We start from the raw sequence: 12,452 nt of genomic DNA, 5'->3' as shown, positions 1-12,452 counted from the left end.
GGGCGAAATAATGGAGAGGAACGAGGCGCGACGCGGCCGCGTGAAATGCGAACGCGCAAGAAACGATCGGCGGAGAAAACACGGTCGAGTGTAAAAACGAAATCGAAAAATGATTATCCATTATTATGCATTACCGCCTCGTACATTTCGCCCTCCTCGTCTTCAACCCGTTTCCCTAAATAGCGTTACTAATTTCTCTCCACCTAGCTCCGTCCCCGTTCCCCGATCTCGCTCTCTCTCTTTCTCCACCCCTACACCACCGAAGAGAAAATACGATCCGACTGCCGGCAACTCGGCGATAATCCACGAGCGGCGGGCCTAGCATTTTAAATCAGACGCGATAAATAAACGCGATAAATCGGCGGGGAACATATTTCATCGCGCGATTCCATCGAGCCTCGCGAGTTTCGTGCTATTCTCTGCCATGCCGTGACCCCTGTTCCCCGTCGCGTAACGCGATCTCCGAGTCCTCACCCTTGAGAGAATCGAACCGCCCCGTCCGCGTAGACGCGCGCCTAATCACCCTGGCTGCAGGGAGGCAAACGAAGGGAAAATAGCGGTGGAATGGACCCGGACGGGTTGGCAGCCGTGATAACCGAAGCGGGTCCGGACAACGTCGCGTCGCGTGCTCCGGGTGACTTTGAAGAGAGACGGAGCGTGAGACCAGCAGGGAAGAAAAAGCAAAAGAGTCGAGAAAAAGAGAAGGAATGGTTCGCAGAGTTTGTTGGGGCAAGCTCGAGTTCTTCTATTTGTCCAACGAGCGCCCGGCAACCCTCCGGTTCCTCCGGCTTCGATGAACCTCTGCCGATCGATACGTCCCTCCGCGATTCGACCACGATCTCGAATCGTGCTAAATTACTCGGCGTCGATCTTTGATCGGATACCACGATTCCTCCGGAAACGTACGATAAACCAGAGACGGAGAACCGACGATCGATCGGTTGCGAGAAGATCGAGGAACATCGCGCTGTCAAGCACAGAATGTAAACCTCGAATTTATTTGGCCGAAGAAGAGGAGCTCGCAGGCTAATACGCAGTTTTCGGCGGCGCGATTAAAACGGTCCGCGAGAGAAGGTTGGTGGCCGGATGGCTGTAGGTGACAAGGCAGAAGGGTTGTCAGCGTTCCCGGTTTCGGCTCGCGTGACCACCCGCCCTTCTCCACCCGCCAGCACCCTTTTGACGCGAAGATTAAAAGGGAAACAAAGGTGGGACGCGACAAAGCCGGCATGGAGCATCGTTGAAACGCTCGTCCGGCGAGCCGTGTTTCGGGGAACATTGCCTATTCGGGGAACCGAGTTGCCGGAACTCGGGGAAACGGGGCGACCGCGATAATGGCGTTTGGGAACGACGCCGGCCCGGTGGAACCGGCGGCGATGGCAAGGAGATCTACCGGGCGCATCGGCCCACCTACGGGTAATTAGGAGGCCGGGGGTGCGGTATGGAGCTCAGATCGGTTAGATAAAGCTGGTAAAAACGGGCGGCGATAGGCAAAAACGGACAGAGACGGATAAGGGGGACGATAAAAGCTCGAGGAGGGAGGAAAGTCGCCGGGGAAACCGATGCACTCCGCGTCTCGGGAGGCCCGTATCACTGATTCATCGAACCGGAGTGTTGCCGAGCAGAGGTGGAGAGAGAGAGAGAGAGAGAGAGAGGATGAGAGATGGGAGTGAAGAGGAACCGAGGAGGGAGGAATACAAATATCCCGGGCGATATATCAAAGTTTGGAAGGAGGAAGGTAAGTCGATCGAGCGAGGGAGCTCTGGTGTATTCATAATTTCATCAACATACATCGACCGGGGGTGGCTGACGCAACGGAAGCTCGAGAATAAAAATTACAAAGCTCGTGCGAGGGTGGGCGAATAGGAGGTGGGGGAGGGGGGGGGAGTAAAAGGAGAGCGTACGCGAGACATAGACAGGCGACAGGTAAAGGTAAAAGAGGACGCGTCTAACAGGGGACACGTAAAAAGGAAGAGGACGAAGACGGATAAGCGGAGGACGATAAAAAAGCGGACAGGTGGCGGAGGAAGGTACGAAGCGACTACTGTCGACCTGCTCTATTGCATGTCGCGTATCCTGCTCGGCGGGAATTTTATGTACACGGTAGGCGGATCGTTGGCCAGCCGGCAAGTTCGAGATGAGAGGCTGGATAGCGGGGCCAGCCGCCGTCAGAATGAGTTGCCGTATAACGAGAAAACTGCCAGCGATATCCGTCCGTCGCGTCGGGCGGAATTTCATTTTTACGTCCAGCCATATATTTCGTCCTCGCGGACGTATCTGCTTTCGATCATCGGCTCGGCTTCGTTTATCATTAGCACGCGACTCTTTATTATCTTTATCTTTTTAATTCGTCCCCGTTCGTCGGACGTGCCACCTATCTTTATTGCTTTCCCTCGCGGTCGCGGAACAGGCTGGGGCAATTAGACCGTTAATGGCTCGGTAAAATGGCAATTGTTGCTCGCTGACGTATTTAACGTGGCATACGAAATACGACGAAACACCGAGTTCGACGCTCGAGATAAGAAATTTCGCGACCACGCCGCTCGAGTGTTAATCGCGCCGCGACTAGTTTGTTCCTTTTTCCACGCGGAATAACCTAAAGGCGCAAGGTAGCCGTAAAGTAGAGACGTCTAGATGCAATCGAGAGAGAGAGAGAGAGAGGACTCACCTTTCGGTGGGTTTACGTGCAACGCAGATTTGTACAGGCTCTCCTCGTCGAACCAGTCCGTGTTCCTCGACAACGTCTTGGCCGACATCAGGCAAACGAGGATCGCGGTGGCCAGCAGCACTATCCTGCCTCTCCTTCTCGATCCGTGTCTTCTGGCTATGTGATAGAACGACGAGATCGCGGCTCCGACGATCAGACACGCGCCCACGCTCGGTAAATAGAGAATCCTCTCGGCTATGACGAAGCCCACGTAGAAGAACAAATTGCTAGCCGGTAGGAAGGGAAGCACGAGGAAACCGAGGGACGTCGCGACGCTGCTCGCCGTCGCCTGTCTGCCAGCGAATCCGTTGCTCCAAGTCGATCCACTGTTAGGCCTCTTCGCGCAGTGGCAATCGCCGATCGGCCCGTTGTTATTGTTATTCGCCGCTCGACAGCCGTCCGTGTGACAGCCCCCTGTTCGCCTGCCAGCGCACACCGGACACCTGGACGACACGGAGCGATGATACTGCGCGAAATTTAGACTAGAAACGTCCCGGGGTGGTCGTCGAAGCGTCCTTATCGTCCAGATCGAGGCGCCAATTAGCGCGGTGTACAAACAGGCAGACTCGAGGTTCCTCGCGTCTAGGAGACTCGTGATTCGTGGCACGGCGTCCATGGACCAGTCGAAGCTTAGCGTACTGGGGCAAAGTAACATCTTGGCGCTTGCAGCGGGTAAATAGAGGAATGTGAGACCGCGCGTTAGGCGAGAGGGGTGCCTGGCGGTCGGATTGTCCGCGCTAGCGAATTCTGGCCTCGTGCCGGTGATCCTTAGCCTACCGAGTACCAGCAGGGCCAAACTTCCGGAGACGATGCCGATGCTACGCGTGCGTGTCAGGCCGCAATTTACCTGGAAAACGAAACAGCCGAGAGTTATTAAACGCCCAGCCAGGCGCGCGTGAACGTTACAAGTATCGATCCCCGATTCTACTTTATTTCCCCGCGTGTACATAAATTAAAGAATTCATCGCTGCTCTCGATAGCCGGTAATAAGATTCCCCTCGTCGGTGATTCGAATAAATGAACGGCGCTCGATTCGATCCAGCTATTCATCACGTCCTAATGGCTGTCGTTCGTTATGAAGTATGTACACGCTTTTTAATCGAACAGCATGGGAGCGTGGACAGACACGGGACCGCGGGAAATGAAGATTAATTAACGCCGCCGTGGCCGTCGACCACGATATCGACGTTCACTCGTAATTAAACGAGAAATCTTAATAATAATTGCGCGCCTTTCGACCAAAGAGCTCGCTCACTCTGCCCCGCAGCCCGTAATTCAAACTAGATGTCCGGCATCCGGCACCCGTTCCCAAACTAATTTCACCGGCCAACGAAACCGGTGTATACCGAACGGCCAAAGGAGCCACTGTGTACCTCTTCCGTTTCACGGCCAATGTACCCGTCCATTCGAAAGGGGAACCCTTTGACAACGGGGCCCTTTCTCACCCGGTCGACGAAGGAAAAATCTTCGACGCGTACCCTTCGTATCTTCGAACCCGACGTCGATCGAAACGTGACAAAACCGGGACGCATCGTGGTACCCCGTCACTCTTCCATCGGCCCACGTCTTTCGACGTCGAAAGGGGGAAACGTTCCGCAACGAGGGTAAATTGAAATCGAGGAACGATGCAGAGCTTTTCACCGTGCATCCGCTTCCCGTGGAACTCGGTTCACGAATGGCGGATGACCGACGGATGAGAAACACTCGTTCGATCGCGGCTGGCTGACAAATGAGAGGGTGGCGCGCGATTCGCGGTTCGCGATTACGCGGGTGCAAAGCGCGAACGGGGTGGCAGCGGCGGGGCCGGAGGGGGACGAAGGAAATAGGAAATAGTGGAGCGCGGAACATAATTATGGCGGGTTATCAGGAAATCGCGAGAAAGCGTGCGCGGCACGCTTAATCGGCGCGACGCTGTCGAGGACCGGCGTTCAGCGTAAATGAAAAGTAACGTCGAAAGCTTTTAAAGCGAGCCGTGGCGCGACGTAACGCGAAAGCGACATTTTAATGGTAAATTGCGGGGCCGCGGAAGAAGTCGCGGCGATAATTGCGAGCTCCAGAATTGTAGCCCGGCCGGTCTTTGTTGGCCGCGATGCTATAACTCGCGATAGATTCGTACGAGCATTCTCGCTCCCTGTCTCTCTCGCTCCTCCTCGTTCCGTTCCGTTCCGTTCCGTTTCGCCTTTAACGATGCTTTTAATGTGACCGCACGGCGAAAAATGCAATGCGACAGGACGCTCGTCCGACTAAATTGTCCCGCTTTCGGTGAATATTTTAATCGCCACGGAAATTAGAAACGACGTATCCGAAGGGAACGCGGGATCGCGCGGAAATTCGAGAAAACGAGGCAGCGGCGCCTTATTGTTGCCGCGAGTTCCGAAGAAAACAGGTTGGAGGAAAAGCCCGGAAAATCGGGGAGTTACGCTCGAGCCACGGCGAATTCGGGCTAATCAAGGGACGATAGCTCTCGCAGGGCGAAACTTTCGGCAAGTTCGGGACGCACGAGTCGAGAAGGAATAATTCGCCAAGGTAATGTAACCCAGTTACATGGCGCCGCTGACATTTTCGGTGCCGCGATAAACTGGCAATTCTGGCCCCAAGTTCCCCGAATAAAGGGTACTTTGACGAGACAGGGAGCGGTGGAGTTAACAAGCACGCGAATGAAGCCACGGGAATCTCCGACGCGAGTGAATCTGGTCGCGTTGTACGCCGTTTCATTGACAATTCCACTCGATATTCTTCGCGACCGATCTCTGACGAGACGACGCCCGTCGTGGCTGCACGTCGTGCCACTTCCGTCTCCCGATCTCCCTAGGAAACAGTTTCAGACTCCCGTTCGGGGAAGGTTAGCCCGGTGTATTGGCTCTCCGTGCGAGGGAACAACGGCGAATAAGAGCGCGGTAATAAGAAGAAAAATATGGACGGGAAGGCGCGAGGGGGGCGAAAGGGGAGGTAAAACAAGGACGACTGGATAGGACAGAAAGGAAGAACTACCGAGACCCGGTTCCCGCGCGACGCTACACTCGGAAGGGTGTCGGGAGACGCGAACGACCCTTGGCACCCCTCCAACGTTCGTCGGCTGGCTGGCTGGCTGGCTGGCTGGCTGGCTGGCTGGTCCACGACATGCATCACACCAGGCGTCTGATGCATCCAGCGCATCCGGATGCGATGTGCAGGGGAGAAAAGCGAACGCCTGGAGGTTCAGATCCGAAGGATCTAGCTAGTGTGTCTGGAGGTGGTGGTTGAAGGTGGTTGAAGGTGGTTGAAGGTGGTTAAAGCCGTCTAGAATCAGGGCGTGGGTAAGCTGGAGACGGCTCACCCCGTGCATCAGGCCGCTGTCTCCGGCAGAACTGGCTGGCCTGGCTCGCGTTTGCACATGCTGCACCGTTATCGGTTACACGGCTTGTCTGCCGCGCGGCTGTGTAACCTCGCGGTTTCCCCTATGTACGTACAGAGGCATAAGGCACACGTGCGTCTAAGACGGAAGAAACCAGGCCGTGGGGTTCCCTCGCCTACGAGCCTATTCGGCGCACACGCGCGCCAGCGCTCGCGAGCGTACAAGCCGCGACAAAGATACGGTATTTGGTGCGCGACGAATTCCCTGTCACGCCGGTTGCTCGCGATTACCGCCCTTGTAACCCGTTCGCGGATAATTATATCGAGTAGCGTTATCAGTTCACGCCAGCAGGCCGGAATAATCCGCGGCGGTTCGAGCCTCCTCGTCTCCGCGTTCACCTACTTTCCTCCGTCAGCGGTAATTTGATTACGTCGTTCTGCCGGTGGTAGACCGGTCCATTTTCAGTTGTTAATATTCGTAATGGCAGGCAGAGGCGCGCACTGGCGCAATCCGGCGTAATGCAGCTCTCGAAACGTTAATTTACGGTAATGTGCACGGGGCACGTGAGATGCGAGCAACTTCGCGTCGACGACCTGCAAATGTTGCATCCACCGCGGCCTTCCGACCCGCGGGCTCGTACTTGCGGCGGAAATGGCACGATACGACGGAGAAACCGCGAGACGAGAAAGAAACGCGGCCGCTGAAATCTGATGGGCCCACGGGGTCGGGCCGTAAATACGGGATGGCAGTTAAAATAGCCCTACGGAGCTCGTAATTGAGTTGTAAAACGGAAACTTTGCGCGACCACTGACAAGGGGTGGCAGCGTAAATCAGGAAACACGTCGCACGCGAGAAGGACTAACTCGATCCGCGTGTAATCCTGGTAGGAACGTTTAACTCGAGGGCTGTTCGCCGGAACGTTGGTCCCTTTCCGACGAGACGTTTAACGCTCTCGAACGCGTTACCCCGTTCCCGAATACGCGAAAACGAGAAGCGGAATAACGCGACGTTTCGTGGGCGATGGGACGCGATGCGACGCGAGCAGCGCGTACATCGTAAACACACGATACGTCAATTACAACATCCTGCCGCTATGCAGCTCATCAGCGCGACCTACCCAAGCGCATTACCAGACCCCGATCGATACGCTCACCCCCGGCTTCGCGCACCCTAATGAATTACCGATAAATAACTCACAGCGTCTTGCTCGTACCATCTTGCGACCACCGTGCTATGCAGCGTGTTAACCTATTCGACGCGAAATCGCGAGGGTCCTTATCTCATCGACCCGATTCTCCCCGAATGCCTCGGGGCTCCTCGAAGGAATTTCTTTGCAGCCTCTTACCTTCCGACCCGACTCGCCGCGACAGAGTTCCCAGAGGAGACACAGAGCCAGCGACGATATCCCCGTCTCCTTGGCGAGCGTGGCCAGCGTGGAGGACGCTAGGGCCAGTATCAAGGGAAACGACGACCTGGTGCGCTCGCAGTGAACGCTGTACGCGAGGAACGCCGACAGGGTCAAGAGACAGGCGAGAAGATCGGCGCGACCGACCACACCGGCCACCGCCTCGCTGTGGATCGGATGCGCCGCGAACAGGAAGCCGGCGATCGCGTGGCCTAGGTTGTTTCTTCCAGGCAGTACCTGCAAAACGTGAGAAATTCCCGGTGAATCGCCGGACAATGGGGGTCCGGATCGTGCGTTTCTCTCCCCTCATTGTTCGAGGGACGGAGGTGGCGCGCGCGTTTTAGCGCAGTCTTTACAATCGGGGACAATGAACCAGGCTCTCTCCTCCGGAGAATGGGTATATAGGAGCGGTCTAACTGCTCTTCGACGATTTCTCTTAATCCGCTAAATGGGCCAGCAGCGGAAGAGGATGGATAGCGAAAGGGCGTTTCGTTTGATCCGGACGTTCCTCGTCTCTGGCTGCTCCGCGTTACCGATTGCCCGCGGTTTTCCGCTTAATTCGTCCGCCGATAGAGATCCGACGAGTCTCTTTCCCACATTTCCGGTGAACGACGACGATTCTCGCGAGAACGGGAACGAGATCGAGGACGAAGTCGGCTGGTCACGGGTATTAAATCGCGCGGCAAGGGGTAAATCCTTCGTTTCCTATATACAGAATTTCCAAACTTTCCCGATAGTACCTCTCGCCCAAGACAGGGCCTGCTAGGTAGCCTTACTAATGAGTCCACTGGCACACCCAGGACAAACTGCATGCGTCCCTTTCTTTTCTTTTCGTCCCTTCTAGCACCACCGCCATATCAAGGATACCTGCCGACTAGCCTAACCACGATTATGGGCGAGGACCCTCAACAGACTTGATCTCGCGTTTAAAACGTTATCCTGCTTCGAAAGTAGCCGATGACGAAAATATTTAGTGCATGGATCATTAATACCATGGGGGGTCCGCCTCTATAGTTGCTGATGTCGATTGCTCGTTATTCTCGACGTGGTGGTAGCGCTAGAAGGCCCGAAAGGAAAAGAAAGGGATGCGTTTCAGTCCGGGCCTGCTAGTAGACCTATCGATAAGTCTTAGACCGAGAAGTTGTATGTGAAGGAAGCGAGGTTTATCGAGGACTTGCGGGAAAGTCGTCTAGTGGCGATGGTGAGAATGATGGTCGCTACGATCTTATTCGCGGGGACAATGGCGCGTAGGATTGAAAAATCTGGAAACGAAACAACGGATTCCCTGTGGTAATCCTGTTTTCATTACGATAACCATGGCAGGTGACACGGAGCGACCGTGAAGGGGGAGCTCGCGCTGGCGGCGCGCGATTATTAACGTAATATTCCGGAATTAAATGGACTGGTAAAATTTTATTTCCAACCGGTCGCCATAACGTCTGGTATTATCAAGTCCGCATGACGTACGCTCTACAGGTGTCACTATTATCTCGTTTTCTGCCGCTCTGACGTAAAATCTGACCGACGAGCGAGCAGCCTGTCCGGCGTTAATCGAAAAGCAGATGAACCGGTCGAACCTCCGTCCCACTGCGCGTCGTCATTCTCCTCTCGCCTCGAATTAGTTTCTTGTTTGAATAACCGATAAATTTCAATGGCGTTGCTCGTTTAATTAACGTTATTATCCGCGAGCGGTGGCGCGCTTTACCTTTCTGGCAACCCTGACCACGAGCACGGTGCAGGCGGCGTGCAACGCGACGTTCACCAGATGATAGCCCCACGGGTCCAGACCGCCCAGCAGATGATTCAAACGAAAGGTCGCCACGCAGAGAGGCCTGTAGCTGCCGTGGGACCCTCGATCGTTCAGGGGCGTACCCCAGAAGTCGTTCTCCAGCAGCCGGGACCACGGCGTGCTGGACAGGACGTCCGGATTCGTCAGGATAGCTCTTCTGCAACAAGAATTATTCGGGCGATTTATTTCCTCGGCTTCGTTCCTCGTCGATCTCTCGCGCGAGACGAGTCCAGGTTAAAACGAGTATTCTAAATGCGAAATAAATTCGTCGCCGGTGAATCGATCGGTCGGTCGGTCGGTCGGTCGGTCGATTGGTCGGTCGTCGTTCCGTTTGAAATCGGACGTTGGACGGATCGTATCGGCTCGTTTTCACCGGGTTTGTTGGACGAACAGCGACAAGCAACACCGCGCGGGTCGTGGCATTTTAATCGACCCGACCGGTCGATATTCATGAGCGTCGCGGTGTTTCGGCTCGTCTCGAGGCTGTGATACCGCAGGCGACGCACCTGAGCCATCGTCGTCGACTGGGAAATGGGAGCAGGGCTCGATGAACACCGGGCCAATAATTTCGAATTCCACGGCCCTCCAATAAGCCCCTCACCCCCGTCCCCCACGAGGATCGTGTCGCATTTTCTACGTGAGCTAGCGCCGTCCCACGCTCGGGACGGCCACGATCGACAATGGAAGCAACGCTGGTTGGATTCTTCTTGCGCGGAATTTAGATCGAGCACCTGTTCCCCTGTGTTACCGTAACAAGGGAATAAAATCGACGTATGAAATAACGGATTCGCGTTCGTGATCCAAGCGAGGTTTCCCGGCTACCGATCGCTCCGATCATTCCCTCCGCCAGCATGGCCGATATTCCTTATCGAGTAACCCCCCTCGTGCCGGGATCGATTAGATCGACGAGAAATTAATTTCTCCGTTCGCGCACGGAGGAATACGAACGAGCAGGGTTCCAGCTCACCGTCGCGACGCCTCGCTCGAAATTCGTCGCGATAAGCTGGACCAATTCGTTTACGACGTAACAGCGAATTCGCAAAGCCGTGACGTTAATTCTCCTGCACCGTGTGTGTTTAGTTTATAATCTCCATTCGTCGGGTATTCGATTTCCTAATTACAGGCACGTTTCGTAAATCTACGGGCTTCGGTGTCCGCCGCAGTTGCCGGAAATTCGGACGAGGGGCACGGACGTGGAAATGGGTCGCCCAGAGTAATTAGCGGTACAGGATCCCCGATTTTTTCCCCGTCGAGATACGCGTGTACGCGCGTTACACTCTCGTCGTGTTTCCCCGCACGTCGTTCTTCGAGACGATCTCGCGTGTCCGAACTCGACGCGTGTTCGAGGCATCGTCGGTTTGCCCGCTCGAGTTTCGCGCAGACCCGAAAGGTCGATCGTCGCGTAATGGCGGTCGCGAGATTTACGATCTCGCGAAATTCATTAGAATTCGGAACAATTCTCCGGGACGAAGCTCGAGTTCGCTCGGTTCCCGCCGGCTGGAACACTCGACACGTTTATACGAACGAACGGATGGCACGTAAACTTGCCTCGTCGTTGTTTATTTCAATTTCCGGATACCGTCGGGCGACGGTGCACGCGTTCGCGCGAATTTGCAAAAGAAACACACCACCGACACCGATATCGGGACGCACGGCGTCGCCTCGCCCCACCGTTATATTATCGGCCTCGTTAACGTCGATCGATTCGTCGAGCGTGAAACATTAACAGGCGGCGTCCGCTCGGAAATATGAATGTTTAATGAACATTTTTTCCACCGGTGAAAATAAATATCCGCGGTGGCGAAATTCGAGCGACCCGGTGACGATAAAATCCCGCGCGGCGATCTCGTTGCACGGTTACGCCGATCGCGCGGAAAATGGCGCGTGGGTAGTCGGGAGGTGCGAGCGACGTTGACCACGACCGTGAAACGAGCAATTAAAGGGCAGAAGGAGATCCGGAGATCAAGCTCCGGGGCTCTCTAACGTCGGGTAATCCGCGGTATTAGTCGGAGGCATCGGTGATATTAAGCATCTGTCAGAACTGTCGCGAAACGGGGACACTCTTCTCTCTCTCCTAGCCGGTTTGCCTCGGTGTGTACACGTTCGCGGTATTCCCCGGGGACTATTTCTGACAGTACACGTGACGTTAATGAAACTCGGTCCCCGGTCTAACGGAGCAGCTCGGGACGTGACTGCACGCGGAGGGTTCGCAAGGCTGGAAAGGGTACGTGTACTACGCTCTTCTCCAGCCCCTCGAGTCGAGGCTAATACCGGTCCAACCCCTTTAAGCCTGCCACGTCGACTTACGTAAGTAAGGCCACGGGACGCCGATTCAATTTTCCGTGGCTTCTCGTCGAATTGGAAAGCGCTTAGCCGCCGGTCAAATTAGAATTATTGGCCGGCCGTTACGGCGTCCGAGCGAATTAATAAATTACACCGTGCCGATCGTCCCCGTCCGAACCACCCTGTCCGCCACCCCCTATCTCTGCGCTCGTCTATCCCACGATATAGATACCGGCGGCGATATTAAAATCGACCGATGATTAATCTTCGTGGTCCTGGCCTGGCCGCGTACACCGGGCCACGCGAAAGAGCGGAAAAGAGAAAGAGAGAGGGAGAGAAAGAGAGGGGTTAAGCAGTGTGCGGGTGGCGAGAGCCGGGAAGCAGAGGCAAGGATGACTGTCCTATCGATTGCAGCCGCGGCGGCGGTCCCTATAGCGAGCGGAGCGCCTGAGCCGAGAGAAAGAAACGGCTGCCCGGTGTTACTTTAGGCTCGACGATCCACGATATTGCTACCATCCGCGTTTCCCCTGGCGTCGTTTCTTTCTTCTCGCCAGCCAATTCGGCCTTTCTCCTCGTTTTTCCTCTCCCCTAACCCGCCTCTTCTATTCTTTCCTCTCCGCCTCTCGCGTCCGCTCTACACTCGGCCCACGCTGTTTCTCGTTCCGTCGCGGTGCTGTTCCGGAAATCGAGATTGCGCTGCTCGGTTTCCACGCGCGGCGCCCGGCTCGGCCGATGACCAGCCGATTTAAAAGGTCCGCACCGGCGTCGCGGCATAAATATTCATGCGTAATTTCGCGACAGATGACAATTTAATTTCGCGAAACGGCATATTTAATTCTCGATTCGACGAGAATTATTTATCGGCCGGCGAGGGACGGACGGACGGATCGGGGGGGGGGGGGGGGGAGAAAAGGGGCGGGGGGGGGGGAGGGGGGGG

At 55.5% G+C, this 12,452-nt stretch overlaps 1 protein-coding gene across 1 annotated transcript in view; it reads right to left on the bottom strand.

Annotated features, from left to right (window-relative positions):
• Tmtc2 (Transmembrane O-mannosyltransferase targeting cadherins 2) overlaps positions 1–12,452 on the bottom strand; it is a 168,681-nt gene that overhangs the window by 82,167 nt on the left and 74,062 nt on the right. The window contains exons 2-4 of the mRNA XM_017912123.1: positions 9,149–9,389; positions 7,384–7,680; positions 2,666–3,551 (exon numbers count right to left, since the gene is read on the bottom strand). Of these exons, the coding sequence (XP_017767612.1) occupies positions 2,666–3,551; positions 7,384–7,680; positions 9,149–9,389 (1,424 nt within the window). The remainder of the gene's footprint in view (positions 1–2,665; positions 3,552–7,383; positions 7,681–9,148; positions 9,390–12,452) is intronic.

This window comes from Eufriesea mexicana, unplaced genomic scaffold, assembly GCF_001483705.2.
Source record: "Eufriesea mexicana isolate 0111107269 unplaced genomic scaffold, ASM148370v2 scaffold474474858, whole genome shotgun sequence".
NCBI lineage: Eukaryota > Metazoa > Arthropoda > Insecta > Hymenoptera > Apidae > Eufriesea > Eufriesea mexicana.
This window is presented reverse-complemented; position numbering and strand designations above follow the sequence as displayed.